We start from the raw sequence: 15,970 nt of genomic DNA, 5'->3' as shown, positions 1-15,970 counted from the left end.
TTAACCCCAATTGTTCCACAACGTTGAAAATGGCGTTATAACACGACCAATGGGAGGCGTGACCGTTTGAATGGATTGAGCGATTTGATTGGTCGATTGTTATACCGGACTCTGAATCGGCCAATCAGAAGCGAGAATGAAGGTTTGATTCAAACTAGTTCCATTTATGCTGTCAACTTGTGAAGACGCGTTTAAAATTCGAAAAGTTTTGAATTGAAAATAAAAAATAAAAGCAGTTTAACAAAAATTTTCGGCCAGTGCTCTGTGGATTGTAATATATTTTTAATCTGTGCTAATTATTTATCTGTTTGAAAGGGAAAAATTAAAGTTTTGATAGATTTGTGCGTCGCGCGGCATTTTATTTTTAGTTGTAGCTTGTTAAATAGTGAGCCGGGATCTTAATTTAGCGTTGCACATGAGTGTGAGTATGGTTTACTTTACTTGTATTTTGTTTTACATGCACAGACGTAATATTTCTGGATGTTTACTCCTCTTTTTACTTGTCAATTATCAGGTCTTTTACCCGTGCGAGATTTATATTTAATGGTCTCGTTGAAACATGAAAATGTCGACGGTTTAAAGGACATTTGTATAATCGTAGCTTTTGAATGCATTTCAATATTTCTTCTGTACATTTTTTTAGTTTTGTAAAGAAATATAAACAAAAATATATAATGGTCACTTTGACTCTACAATTCATGATGTAAAAGAATTAAATTTTATTCAAGCAACAAATAACACCCTATTTCCTGTATTTAAACTATAATGCAATTTAAATAAACAAATACCAACGCCATGACTTCATACTATATATAAAATGTGTAAAATATTGCTTTAGACATTGCAAATGCAAAAGGTGTTTACAAGATGCTATTTTAGTTCCTATACTTTTAGTATTATTGAATGCATAAACTTTGTTAAGCTTCCGACGATGCAGCTTGCGCGATAAAATTGTTTGTTTTAATAATGAGTTTATACGCAACTGTCGGCGGATAGGTAGAAACATTTATTTTTAATAAATATAATCCGTTTTGTGAACGCGACAGTTGTAGGTTCAATTCCTACTCAAAGGAATGAATTAAGGAATTATTTCTATTTGTTCGCTCTGTTGCTCTGCTGTTCGCTCAAGATAAAAAAATACAGTCGAATTGATAACCTTCTTTTCCTACAGAAGTCGGTTAATGATAGAACTGCGTTGAATTCCGTCACTTGATACCACAATGTAGGTGGGGAAAGTAGTGTTTGTCGTATCTCTGCATTTTAGCTATTGGAGAAAAGAGAAGTTCAGGGGCAATCGTAGGGCAGGGGCACAAGCGACTGTAGACGCGACAGGTTGCGGGTCCGACTCCCACCCAAGGGAATGAATATTTTTTTTTTTTATTTCCTTGCTCTAGTAACAGGACAGAGCGCGGCGTTAAGTTCCGCCTCACCTCGTAGTGCGCGTGTTTAGAGGCGGAATTCAACTCGAGAATTCGTAGGAAAGTGGGGAATGGAAGTGTTTTAATGGAAACGAAGTATCTTTACACTGCCTGCCTACATGCCTCCCTATGTGTAGGGTACAGCGTCAATCTAAGCTTTATGTATGACACATGACACATTCCAAGAGTCCGAGGTAACTGACTGCAGGTGCAATAAGTTACATTGAAACGATTATCGTAGTACCCGATAATCTTAATGGACAAATAGACTATCACACAAATTGTTCACAGCAGCTTGAGATTAGGGCGTTAAACTCTGAGATTGATCTTGAGATGTCGTTTTTATTCATAGATTATTAAAATGGTATTTCAATATCCATCTCAGAGTTGAGAGTTGTTTAAAAACAAAAAAAATGTCTTATTAGTAGAAATTTTATAAAGTTAAAATAAATTTAGGAGGTGTGACTGTAATACGTCGGTTGTGGTTTCAATCCTCACTAGAAGAAGTGAAATATTTATTTATATTTATATTTTCATCTTCGCTCTTGTGTCGAGGCAAAGAGCGTCGTTAAGTTCCGCCACTCAACACCCTATGCCACCAGAATTCGGCGGAAAGGGGGGAACGGAGTGTCTTAACACTAGGTTCCCTCTGCCTACCTTGCTGTGTGCAGGATACAGCGTGAAGCTGGTTTAGGTATGATTTTAAAATAAAACTTTAAAAGTTAAAGCTTCATACATGTGCTTATTTAACGTCTCATCGGATTAAGATATTGATCGATTTCGGGCGGAATTTAAAGTATAATCAAAGTTAATACCGAGTAATTTTAAACCTAGAAAAGTCTTTTTACTTGTTTTAATTGAGGTTTAGTAGTGTTTTTGTATAAAAAAAAGTAAAAACATTTAAAAAATATATTTCGTCTATTAACATTTGTTACATAAATCAGACAATGACTGTAAAATAATTTTTTTTTTCGTTGAATTCCTTCCTTCCATTCTACAGCCTTTTGTCATGATTATTAGTTAAAAGCTTTAGCATGACGTTAGAGATCCGCCACTCAATATGCAATGTATCCCGTAAAGCTAAAGAAACTATAACGTACTTCATTTAATAAATCGAGGCCGTCGTGGCGCAGCGGCACAAGGGTGTGACTGTAACGCGACGGTTGTGGGTTCGATCCCAATTCGAAGAAGTGAAATATTTATTTACGTTATTATTTCCATTTCTTCACTCTGGTGTTGAGGCAAAGCTCGGCGTTGAGTTCTGCCACATCAGACGCAATGCGGCATAAAGTGGGGACCGGAGGGTTTTAACACTAGGTTCGACATCTAAATTTAATATCAAAATAATAGTAGCCAATAACTCAATATCTATCAAAAAGTCAGTTAATCCATTCAAACACATGTTCCAAAGTTTATAATCTCACGATTCCGTAACTCTCGTGTAATATGACCATACATGGTCATTAATTAGCCCCCCACGGGCTGCGGCCGTAAAGAACATTTTACGATGGAGAGATAACATCGGCTCCTATCTGTGGACTTGGAGTATAGAATATAGGCCTATTCGATAGCATGTAATTCTTTTATTTTATTAACCAAATGACTGTTATATTACATGTAAAATATATTTTAGATATTTGGTTTTTCTAAAAATATGTTCATATATTTAGTTTATTTACTAGTTAAGTAACGCGACTCCGTTTGTTATATTTTTTGTAAGGGCTTGTCGGTTTTATTTATAGTAAGTATGAAACTAAAGGGAACTGAAAAGGGTTTCCAGGTTTGCCTATATTTTCATGTAAAATAAATTTCCAAAAAGTTCTGCCTTATATTTCTATTATTTTTTTCTAGGGGCTTCGCCACCGAGGTTAAATGGTAATACTAAGTATAGACACATTACATGACATATGACATCAATTCAAACCAGTAGTTCTTGATATTAGAGCATCCAAACAAACATCTTTTCCAATTTTGCCTTTCTAATATTAAGTAGTGCTGCAAATTGAAATGTTTAGTTACCTTTTTTACCAAAACCTAATTTTAATGTTTTTTATATTTTTTTTAATAACAACTAAAGATGTTTACAAATAAATTATAATATTTTAAGGTAATATTTATGTATGGCACAAATAATAAATCGAAATTTCGTGGAATCCTAAACGGGTGTGACTGTATGATATAGTCTTTAATATATATATTATTACATATAAAAAAAACTGTAACTGATCGCTGTCTGTACGTTTAAGATATAATTCTAAGAAAAACTATTATTTGTGGCATTTATATTATATACAGTATTGGTCCCAAAATAATTATTTTTTAAATTTACGTCTGTGCTGTGTCTTTGTGCAAGCTAATTTCAGGACCGTTTTAAACAATATAAATACAGTTTTCGCTATCAGCTCTTTCTTATTAACATTCCTTATGAGATACACGCTGTATCCCGCACCCAGCACGGTAGGCAGGGAGGGAACCTAGTGTTAAGACATTGCATTCCCCATTTTTCATGGAATTTTATTAGACATTGCGTGTTGTGGCGGAACTCAACGCCTCGCTTTAAAATAAAAATTAAAAAAAAATGGAAATAAATAAATATTTCATTTTCTCGAGTGGGGATCGAACCCACAACCAGTCGCCTTTACAGCCACACACTTGTGCCTCTACGCATTTTGTGTTGTTTTATTTCTAAAGGTTCGTTAAAAATATCTCAATTTATTTTCCCAAGCAGACGAAGTGGCAGGCATACTATTTAAAAAACTCCTGTCAGTCAAGGAGTTCAAATTCATAACGATTTAAAAAAAAATGTGTACAGAATTTTAATGCAGGTTAATTATTTGAAATCTTTAGAAAAGTAATCTGTAATAAATTTTATTGGATAAGTTAAGATTTTATCACTATTTTGTGAAGTAATCTAAAATCCTCCATCTAAGTTATTGGGTATCCGTTAAATTATAGAATAATATTTAAATGTTTAACTGTTAATTTACTGATACTGTTGCATTAGATATTGTTTTGGTATTTCTTCAGATCGAAGAAAAATTGCCCTTCGAATCGAAGATAGATAATTTTTTTTATGTTGTGAACTCTCCACCTCGGAGAAGTCAATTATTTTCATTTCGTTTTCATTTCCACTATACACGCTGTGTTGCTACACGCCATAGTCATTATTGGAGGACGGAGTGTCTTAACAAAAAGTTGCCCCAATCTACCCTGCAATTTGCGGGATACAGCGTGAAGCTAAAAGACAATATTCCCAACAGACCGGTCCGCCATCAACGCATCGTAAGCAGGTCGCGACTATTTATACCGAGCTTATAATAAACAAAATACGTTCACTTGTTTTGTTTTCCCTACAAAATATTTGAGACACGCTGAAAACAACTATAACGTCGTCTTTAAGTGTGGTGATAACTATTTTGTAACATTTAAATTAGATAGTTAGAGTTATAGAGTTCTTTTTCTCTCCCGCATATAGTAGGATAGGCAGAGGGAACTTTGTATCAACAGTCTGCTTTCTACTTTCCGCCGAGTGTTCGAGATATTGCGGAACTCAACTCCGCGCTTAGTCTTATTACCTAAGCGAGGAAATGAAAATATTAAATAATTTATTCCCCCGAGTGGGAATAGACCTTACTTCATTTGTAAGGCAAATGAGTGCGTCTGATAACTATCGCTTAATGACACTTAATTATTTTATGGTACTGCTATGCAACAGACAATAAATGATGAATATTTGTAACCTTTGGGGATTTTTCCATTGAGGCATTGGGTGTTGAGTGGAAAAGCAACTCAGAATCGGCGGAAAGTGGGTAATGGAGTGTCTTAACACTAGGTTCCCTCTGCCTGTCCTGCTGAGTGCGGGATGCAGAGTGAATTTCGTCTGTCAAACTTCATCACAAAAATTGTGCATCACTTTATTTATTAGTTTTGATGGATGAGTGATTGATAGACAACGCATAGACGAAACTACTAGACTTAATCGAAACTTGGCATCTAGGTAGATTTTGGGGAGTGTCTTACAGTACAGCAGTAAGAGACGATATCTGGAAATTTCTACAGAATCGGGAAAAAACTATATTTTCAGTCTTAAAGTCCACACATAAACAGAACCTGAATTTAGTCAGTAGTTTCTTATTCATTTCCATCTTATTAGACAAATGCTGCCTTAAATCCCACCATTTAAACAATGAAATAGGAATTAATTATCTTTATTTTCTCTTTGCCTATCCCTAAAGATGCGTGACACACGCTGACAAAACAACACTTATGAAAGTGTCTGGCACACAGTCTGCAAGGAGGTCGGAGCTAATGACAATCTATATATAAAGCGAGTGGCTCGGCCTTACCTGCACAGTGTAACTACTCTTGCGGGACATGTCTATTTGTCATTATTTCTTTTTTATCTTCACGCTCTATCTCGCACATAGTGTGGTAGGCACCCTCTGCCTATCTGGGAACCTAGTGATAGGTCACTCAGTTCCTCTTTAAGACACTTACGTTGCCCATTACTTTCGTTTATTCGCATTGTCTTTTTGTTTTGTTCTTTTTCGTGACTTGTGAATAGGATTTTATATTTTGATTATGACTTATAACTGGTTTCTTATTACTCAGTCAGAGTCTTAATGAGAATGATGTCTCAACCCTAGGTTCCCAGGTTCCTTCTCCCTACCCTGCTATGTACGTGATACGACGTGAAGCTAAAAAATGTTTCCCAATGCAAAATTATATAATATATTCCAACACAGTTAAAAGTCACAAATTTAAAACTCCATTATTGTAAGTAAAAACAAAGCTCGCATCCAACTAACATTGAAAATCACATAGTGAGGCGATTTGTACCATATCGCGGGGTAATCTGTCGATAAATCTTGTGTTTTACAGCTGGCCGCGATAACATCGACGCCACGTGGGGTGCTAGTGATGGGATTTATCGATGATATTTGTTTACATTGTGGAGTATCCGCTTTTTTTTTAATGAGCATATGTATGTAATAGTTTTTATATCATTAGATACTTTACAACACGGCGGAGTATATTTATGAATTTGATCTTATTTCAAGTTCGATTTTAATCATTTACCATTGCCAAAATATTTTCTTACTGTTAAAATAATTGTGTTGGCGTAACAACTATTATAAATTACATTTTCTAGGTAAAGTGATCGTGGACATTATATTAAGATATGAAATAGGCTAAGGCAATAATTTTTTCGTTATTTTCAGTATAGGTCAATTACAGGACGTGGGTGAAAAATATTCGAATTATAAAAAAAAACATGTCTCCTAAATGTTGACAAACGAAACCTCTTTGGATATCCGCCAATAGCTATGACAGAGTAATAACCGCTGAGAAAACTATATTGTATGTTAAGAAAGTTTATATTTTTTTACGTTATTTTTGTTTTAACACATTCTTTTTCGTAATTTCGTATAAGAATTTCAACGTGGCCAGTTGTGATTGTCATGGGCATATCTCCAGGGAGGGCCTGGCTTTCAATGGAATAAGGGTTTAATGACAATGTGGCAGGAAATTTTATTATAGTTATGTATTTTATTACAGTTACTTATTTTTAAAACTGAAAATACGAAAATTCATTTTAGTAAAAGACTGGCACAATCTTCTTGATATTAATTTTGCACTGATTTTTTATGTGAGCGTTTCATTAAAATTTTGGTTTAGTTTTTTGCTAGGCTTACATAAGTTCCTCGCTTATATATCTTTCTTGTTCTTAATAAAAAAATATAAGTCTTTGTATTAAAAAAATATTAGGCATATGTAAGGAAATAAAAAATACAATGATTCGAACATTATTGATTCTATTATAGTTATTTAAGTGACTGACCTCATCTTATTAATTAAATCAATTGGTTAACACTACTAATCTACATATTTTATTAGAAAATTATGTAAATAAATTTAAATTGATTTCATGCTTAAGATGTTTTTTTTTGTTAATTCCGTTTTGTACAGCTTAAACGGCAAAATAAGTACGAATTCAAATGAAATAAAACTTCATATATTTATTTATAATTCAGATATTATTACTTTTGATGGACTTGAAAGGATTTCTCGCTCTAACAATAAGACAATATGCTACGTTGAGTTCCGCCAATCAAGTCACAATCTTTCAAAAACTGAACGGACACTAGGAACCAGAGTGTCTCAACACTGGGCTCCCTGTGGCTACTCTGTTATATCCGGCATATAGTGTGAAGGTACAAAAAATAATAACATAAAAAGAGATCTTGGTCCCACTTAAAACACGTCTCATTGTGCGATTCTCATATGGAATATACACTTGATGCTGCGTGATCTATGTTATTTTTATTATAATTTAATTTGTAACCGTTTGTAATAAATGTACAAGTAAATGAAAACTGTGTCTAAATATCAAATCGCTTATCTCAGTGCCGCTGTTGAGGTTTTGTGAGAGAAAATACACCGTCCTACGACAAGAAATCACGAAAATATTTATCAACAGTGCTAAAAATAATAAGATTCGTGTGGCATATTTTACATACCAAGGTTATCTGTCATTCATTTAAAAAGACAAAAATATCGGTCATAGACAAATAGACAACAAAGGCGTCATTGCTACCAACATAAGAAAAATTAAGGCTGCGTTCAGAAGTTAAACTGTGAAATCAAATAACGTTATCAAAGTGCACAATGACTTCAGAATTGTCACCAGAAATGTCACTTCTTTTAGCGAAAATGACTGAACAGCTAAATATCCAAACAAAAACCATAACGGAAACAATTACCGCAAAAGTGATGGAAAAAGTTGAAGAAAAAATTAAGCCTATTATTCAAGAAAATAACAAATTAAAAATGGAAGTGGAAACATTGAATAGAAAAATTGAGGTTCTCCAGATAAATGAAAAAAGGAAAAACGTAATACTTCATGGTATTCCCGAAGCAGCCGAAGAAAAACAGGACGACTTGAATACCCTGGTCATATCTACGCTAACGGATATCGACGTACAAATCTGCCAAGGAGAAATCGACAGAGTTCGTAGATTGGGTAAAAAGAATACGGAAGATAGCAAGATAAGGCCAATTCTCCTCACAATGACAACCCAAGGGAAAAAAAATCAGATACTGAGAAATAAAAGGATGATGAAAGGTGGTTCATATATCACTCAGGACCTGCCAAAAGATGTATATATAAAAAACAAACAAAAACAACTCAACAACAAAAAAGAAATTGAGAAAAGAAAAAGGTCGGAAACTCCTAGTCCGCAAAGTGTGACAAGTGAATTAAATAAGGAACCAAAGTTAAAAAAACTGAATGCCATTCAATACTTTCGCGGAAGATCATCATCTCTGTCAGACAAGCCTACAACGAAAAACCAGTAATAGTTTACCCCCAACCGGAAAAAAACAACAATATCAAGTAAATTATAGAAGTCTCCCAACACGGTTGGTCCCCGCGGGAGAACTAGACCACTACCCTCTAACCAAAAGATGTGAAGTATTTAACATAGCAACACTTAACATAAGAACTCTTAGGACTCCAGAAAGTTTAATAGAGCTAAGAAAGGCCCTTGAAGAAATTAAATTTGATATCTTGGGCATTAGTGAAATGAGAAGACAAGGCGAAAAAATAGAAGAACATGATGATTTCATCTTATACCATAAAGGAGGCCCAACTGACCAAAGAGGTGTTGGTTTTTTGATCAAAAAGTACCTTAAAAGCAATATTCAAGAATTTGTTGGAATCTCAGATAGAATAGCGGTACTGGTAATTGCTCTTCCTGAATACAAGAAGCCATGGTCTTTAATACAAGTTTACGCTCCGACTGAACAAGCAGAATTAACTGAACTCGAACACTTTTATGAAGATTTATCACATACAATAAAAAAGGAAAGAAGTAACAATATCCTCCTAATGGGGGACTTTAATGCACAAGTAGGCACCAAAATGAATACTGCAGAACATGTCCTTGGAGAATTTGGTCATGGCAAGAGAAGTCGCAACGGTCAGAAACTGGTTGAATTTCTTATGGAACATAACTTAACAGTAATGAACTCAGTTTTCCTGAAAAATTACAAAAATAAATGGACATGGATTTCTCCTGGTGGCAAATACAAAAACGAGATAGATTATATTATAAGCAACTCACCAACCAGTTTCACGGATACTACAGTTATATCCAGACTAAGTTTCTTTACCGATCACCGTATGGTTCGCAGCTCTCTAAAGAAATTCCCACCCAGAACCTGCCAAAACTTCAGAAGCAACACTAATCGTCCTGTAGCAAGAAACCTGTGCAACGTAAGTTGCATAAAATTCATAAAAGATTCAAAAAGCATTATGATAGATAAAAACACAGAGGCAACACAAAAATATACAAAATTGGAAAGCCTATTACAGAACCAAGTAGCTTTAAAAAAGGAAAGAAAAAGCAATAAACTTGAACTAAGTGAGCAAACTATGCAACTAGTCAACGAAAGGAAGGAACTATTAGGGAAGAAAAGAAACAAAGATAACTTGAAAGCTATTGCTGAAACGAGCAAGAACATAAGAACTAGTATAAGGAAGGATCGCAAAACTAAAAGACTGCAAACTCTGCAATACTATATACAGAGAACTGGAGGTGTGAAACAAGCACTAATAGAGCTTCGAGAGTCAGGCAAAGAATGGGTACCGAAACTGAATAGAAAGTCTAAAACTATCACATAAAAGAAATCACAACAGAATTTTTTAGCCAGTTGTACCAAAAACAAAATCTTACTGCCGAACCCAAACAAATCCAAGAAATAATCGAACCTAATCTAAATGCTGTCCCTACTATTTTGTCAAGTGAAGTAGAAAAAGCAATAACAATCCAAAAGCTAGGAAAATCCCCTGGGCCAGACTTTATTACAAACGAACTCCTACAAGGAAGTAAAGAGGTGTTGGTGCCTATTCTTACCCAGATCTTCAATGAGTTGCTAAAGACCAATTCCGTACCAGAGCGATGGAAACAATCGCATATCATCTTGATTCACAAAAAGGGCGATAAAGAAGATATAGAAAACTACCGACCCATTAGTCTTATCTCTCACATTTATAAAATATTTGCAAAGATACTACTGGATAGAATCAGCCCTACATTAGACGAACAGCAACCTGTTGAACAAGCAGGGTTTAGAAAGGGGTTTTCAACCATTGACCACATCCATACACTCAAACAGATTATTGAAAAGTACAAAGAGTTCAATAAAACTATATATATAGCGTTTATCGATTACGCAAAGGCATTCGATAGTGTAAGCCACGACTGCATAGACGAGGCCCTCTTACATCAAGGTATACCAGTAGAATACATAAAAATCATTAAAACCATATATACCAATAGTAAAGGTAGGATAAAATTAGAAGAATTAGGGGACGAATTTGAAATAAGCAGAGGAGTGAGGCAGGGAGATCCACTGTCTCCTAAACTGTTTTCAGCAGTCCTGGAAAACACTTTCCGAAAATTAAATTGGGAAAATTTTGGTTTAAATATAAATGGGAAAAGGTTGAACCATCTACGTTTCGCCGACGACATAGTGTTGTTTGAAGAAAACCCAGCTAATTTGCAAATTATGTTGCAGAGCTTAAACGAAGAGAGTGTAAAAATAGGTCTTAAAATTAACACCAACAAAACAAAAGTAATGACCAATTCATTTAGGCACGAGATGAAAATAGAAAACAACACCTTGTCATACACGGACAGCTACACATACTTAGGCCAAATCATTTCAACCAAAGACCAAATTTCAGCCGAAATAAATACAAGGATTGCATTAGGATGGAAAAAATACTGGTCCCTTAAAGAGATAATGAAATCTAAACTTATAAGTATGGCATTAAAAAAAAAAACCTTTGAGGTCTGCATTCTTCCATGCCTAACATATGGGTGCGAAACATGGGCATTGACAAAATCTCTAAGAGAAAAACTTGCTAAATGTCAAAGGGCTATGGAGAGGAGCATATTAGGTTGGAAAAGAAATGACAGAATAAGGAATACCGAACTCCGAGCCAATACTAAATTGGTGGACATACTGACCAAAATAGATCAACAGAAATGGAGATGGACAGGGCATATGATGCGAGACACGAAAGGTAAATGGAGTCAGGTGGTAACGGAATGGTACCCAAGAGATGGCAAGCGAAGCCGCGGGAGGCAACACACAAGATGGGAGGATGAAATTAAGCTAACGGTAGGATCAAATTGGAGAAGAGTCACACGGGACAGGATGCAATGGAAGATGTTAGAGGAGGCCTATGCCAAGAGGCACACCGAATATAGAGACATTCTGTAACTTTAGTTGTAATATTTTGTACTAAATATGAATGTATAAGTGTAACTTAATTTCGGAATAAACGGGCTTATTATTATTATTATAAATGATAATGATATTTTTCACTATTGCAACAAAATATCGATATCCTTTTTAGCTGACATCACTATCAACCCGTCAGCTCCATACATCACCGAGGCCTCCCTCGATCGTGTCGATGATAAAAATTACTTAAAACACCAAACATTTAACATTTGCCCCCTTACGACCCTACGCTGTCTCTATCATTTCTCTCTCTTAAGACAGAGACAAAAACTATTCATAACTTCAATAGTAGTTGTAATTTAAAGCGTATTGCAATAGTCATAGAAGTTAATTCAGCTTGTCTCATTTGTACGTAGTAAATCGCTCGTTGTCTTGTCAGGTGGATCTCAACAATACTTCAAAGTACGTGAGTGAATTTTAGGTGCTATAAAAATATGGAAAATTAATTGTATGAGATTTTCAAACTCGATTTGAATGAATAATTGATATTATAAACATTTTTTGTTATACGGAATTATTCGATTTGTCACATTATGTTTTCCATTGTTTCTATTTTTTTAATGATATAGAAAGATATAGCTGCTACTATTCAAATTTTATTATAGCAGATAGACAGTATCTGCTCGATCGAGAGATATTCTACTAATCTATTTATTTTACATAGGTATAAGAAAGATAGAAAGTAGATAATAGAAATAGAAAGTATATTGCACATGTATGTGTCGCCATTCCACCTGTGCTTTTTCTAACACTAAAGGACGATTACAGATAACATTATTTAAAAAATATTTTTGCTTTCAGGTAAAAAATGGACTAAACAAGTCGAAGATTAAAATGAGAAAGAAGAGAAAAACAAAAACGTAGAAGGGAGCGCTAAAAGAAAAAATTAAAAACAGTAAAAGCCATTAATTTTAACCAAATTGAAAATAAATATTTCATACAAACATCGACCAGACAGAGACTGGATCATTTAAATAGTGATCATTTAAAGTGAACAAATATTTAAAACGGAGCGTATCTCAGAACATTTTGAAAAACAAACCTGTTAAACAAATAAGTAATCGTTTAAGTTTTTGTTCAAACATATTTGGGACTGCCGCCTTCGTATTTAGATTTAAACTACACAGTAAAAGGACAATACCAAACCGTTCAGGCATAACTCCTTTTATCTGTGACGTTTATTTTTTTTAATATATATATTATATTCTCTGTGGTAATTGTAAATGTTATCTAAGCCTATTATAGATAATCTGTAAATTAATATATTTATATTTCATAATTTAAAATTGAACTTTTTTAAATTTAATATTTCTATATGACACAAAAAGTGATTTCGTTTTTCCGTACATTACGTAATAGTTAGTGAAAATTATTGGTTATTTTTGCGTATTACGTGAACCAAACAGTGACTTAAAATTGGCGTATCTAGTGGAATTATTAGTTTTTCCCGAGTGTCAACAATATTTGTGTCAAAGTGGCCGGCGACGAGCACTTGGACATGCTGGGGGGCCCGGAGTGGGGCCAGCGGGAGGCGACCCCCCCTAGAGACGCCCCCCTGCCGAGTTTCGGTTTCACACAGGAGCAGGTCGCGTGCGTATGCGAGGTGAGTTTAGTAATGTTTTGTTGTAATTGTTAATTATTGTGTTTTAATGTTGGTTTTACCGCTGACTTGGTTTTTTGGGTATTGGAGCTCGTTATTAGTATGTAGGCCGTAGGGTTGAGAATCCTGTCATAGCAAAGTCCTTTAATATTTTAGGCATTATTTTTTGTCACAAAAAACTCTGGAGAGAATAATCACATCATCATAAGTAACTCCTGATTATTCTGGTACAGGTATGGAGGTGGACCATTGGGCCCCAGTCTACTCAACGTAGTATATTCAACTTTTTTACGTTATATTTAATTTTATGATGTCTAATAAATATATAGAGGCCAGTCGTGGCGCAGGGGCAAAATGATGTGACTGAACGCGACATGTCGAGGGTTCGATTGCCACCTGAGGAAATTAAATATTTACTATCATTTCCTTGCTCTGGTACCGAGCCACAGGTCGGCGTTGAGTACCGCCACCCAACACGTCATGCCTTCAGAAATCGATGGAAAGTAGGAAACGGAGTTTCTTAACACTAGGTTCCCTCTAGATACCCTATCTGCGGGATACAGCGTGAAGCTATTATCTGTTATCTCAATATCTAATAATTTATGGTAATTTTCTTGTTTTAATATTGAAAATGTATTTTAAAAAGGTTTAAACGTCAATTAAAAATGATGAACGCACGTGTTGCTATGGTTTTATGACTAATCGAAATTCACGAACATCAGATGTATTTAAATGATTATTTTCTTTTTTTGTAGAGATTAAATGAGGTCAGTATCTCTACCGATATATTTATTCTTCATTATATAAATATTTAATATATTGGGGGAATGAAATATTTAATACTTTCATTTATTTGCTCTGGTATCGAGGCAAAGCTCGCCATTGAATTCCGCCTCTCAACACGCAACTCCTTAAGATTCCGGTGGAAAGTGGGGAACAGAGTGTTTCAAAACTATGTCCCCAGGTTCCCCGTGCCTACCCTGCCATGAGCGGGATACATTGTGAAGCTAAAAAACAAAGTGGAGTCGTCATGCCGCAATAACAGCGTCTAACTGTAAAAACGGCGTTGGTGATTTCGATTCCTACTCACGAGAATGATAATATTCAAATTACGTTTATTTCCTCATTCTAGTAGACGAGCTGCAGCAGTCAAAAGTGGTAGACGGAGTGTCTTAACACTAATATATTACATACTAGCGGCCCGCTCGCGGTTTCACCCGCGTGAACTATGTTATTATTAATTTCTGTCTCCATGACATGCAAAATTTGAGACTCCTAGCATTTGTAGTAACGAAGTTTCATACAAACTTTCGACCCCAAAAACAACCCCTTAGAAGTCGAATATTGCAAATTCCCGTCTTAGCGAGCACCTACGTCCTATAAGTAACTCCTATGCAAAATTTGAGATTCCTAGCACATGTAGTTTCTGAGATTTCGCGATGAGTGAGTGACCTTTCGATTTTATATATATAGAATATAGATTATACATTGTGAAGCGTTACAAAAAGTCAATTAATTAATGAACACAAATAATACTGAATTATACATAAAGATTCTGTGTGGTCCACATGATCGCTGACTGACGACTCCTTATCTAACGTACGATGTCGTTATGTCAGCATCTTTTGGTACCGTTTATATATACATTGTAACTACTTACTAGTTTTCTTGTTATTGCTGAGGTTCTATTTAATTTTATGGGTTGTTAATCTTTACGGAGAAACGAGATTTGGTATTTAGAATATTAAATTTGTTTTTTTTTATTTAGGTATATCACGCTGTATCTCGCATGTAGTAGAATTGGCACAAGGAACGTAATGTTAAGAAATTCCCTTTACCGCACTCTGGTCAATTTTCGGGATGTTATATGCGGAATTAAGCGTCGCGCTTTGTCTTCACAGTAGGGAAATATAAAAAGCACATATAAAGAAGTAAAAAATTAAACGTAATGTAAGTAGTTTTCTGCAATTTGAATTCTTAGTCTTGTATACAAAAATATCATAGAAGCAAAAGCTTAAAACATATAATGAGGAAAACAGCTAAAATTTTATCAAAATCCATCATTTTAAAATAACATTTTAACGTATAATTTAATTTTTAAATAACTAGTTTTAGTAGTCAGTACCCTGCAGAGTTAAATAGCTATAAACAAAATCTACATATTAATGTGATGAATCATATTATGTTATCTTTAAAAGTTGACTATGTTTGACATAGATAGGTGTAAACGTTTTTATTTTTTTATGAGTGTATATGAAAAAAGAAATAGATGCGACGGTTGTGGGTTCGATTAGCACTCGGAGGAATGAAGTATTTAATATTTTCATTTACAAAATTAAGCGGAAACTGAGGAGTTAGGGCAGGCAAACAAAATTTTAAGACATATCCGTTCTCCACTTTACACAGATTTTACTTTAGACAGCGAAACTATGTTGATTTATCATTTCAGCTTCACGCTGTATCCTGCACACAGCAGGCAGAGGGATCCTAGTGTTAAAACACTCCGTTCCCCACTTTCCGCTAAATTCTGGAAGCACTACGTCTTGAGTGGCGGAACTCAACGTCGCGCTTTGCCTCGACACCAGAGCGAGGAAATGGAAATAGATAAATATTTTCATTTCCTCGACTGGGGAAT

The 15,970-nt window shown here is 34.8% G+C and overlaps 3 protein-coding genes across 3 annotated transcripts in view; all 3 read left to right on the top strand.

The window, feature by feature from the left end:
* The first annotated feature begins 283 nt into the window (after positions 1-283).
* so (SIX homeobox 1 protein sine oculis) overlaps positions 284-15,970 on the top strand; it is a 33,146-nt gene continuing 17,459 nt past the window's right edge. Inside the window, exons 1-2 of the mRNA XM_085186311.1 lie at positions 284-421; positions 12,537-13,338. Coding sequence (XP_085042437.1) covers positions 13,234-13,338 — 105 coding nt within the window. The 5' untranslated portion in view covers positions 284-421; positions 12,537-13,233. The remainder of the gene's footprint in view (positions 422-12,536; positions 13,339-15,970) is intronic.
* Positions 7,808-8,897, top strand: LOC146540872 (uncharacterized). Its single transcript, XM_085192264.1, has one exon. It carries the CDS (start codon positions 8,088-8,090, stop codon positions 8,775-8,777), a length of 690 nt encoding a protein of 229 aa, XP_085048390.1. The 5' UTR covers positions 7,808-8,087; the 3' UTR covers positions 8,778-8,897.
* Positions 9,004-11,711, top strand: LOC146540871 (uncharacterized). The gene is made up of 2 exons (XM_085191776.1): positions 9,004-10,065; positions 10,257-11,711. Exons 1-2 carry the CDS (start codon positions 9,004-9,006, stop codon positions 11,709-11,711), a joined length of 2,517 nt encoding a protein of 838 aa, XP_085047902.1.

The sequence above is a fragment of the Heliconius melpomene genome, chromosome 1, assembly GCF_056956725.1.
Source record: "Heliconius melpomene rosina isolate 202511_hmr_F chromosome 1, ASM5695672v1, whole genome shotgun sequence".
NCBI lineage: Eukaryota > Metazoa > Arthropoda > Insecta > Lepidoptera > Nymphalidae > Heliconius > Heliconius melpomene.
Note: the sequence above shows the minus strand (reverse complement) of the source record. Positions and strands in the feature narration are given on the sequence as shown.

Coding starts and splice junctions, on each gene's coding strand:
- LOC146540872 (XM_085192264.1), top strand. CDS start 8,088: ATGACTTCAGAATTGTCACCAGAAATGTCACTTCTTTTAGCGAAAATG.
- LOC146540871 (XM_085191776.1), top strand. CDS start 9,004: ATGAGAAGACAAGGCGAAAAAATAGAAGAACATGATGATTTCATCTTA. Junction 10,066..10,256: donor GAGAGTCAGGCAAAGAATGG/GTACCGAAACTG, acceptor ACAATCCAAAAG/CTAGGAAAATCCCCTGGGCC.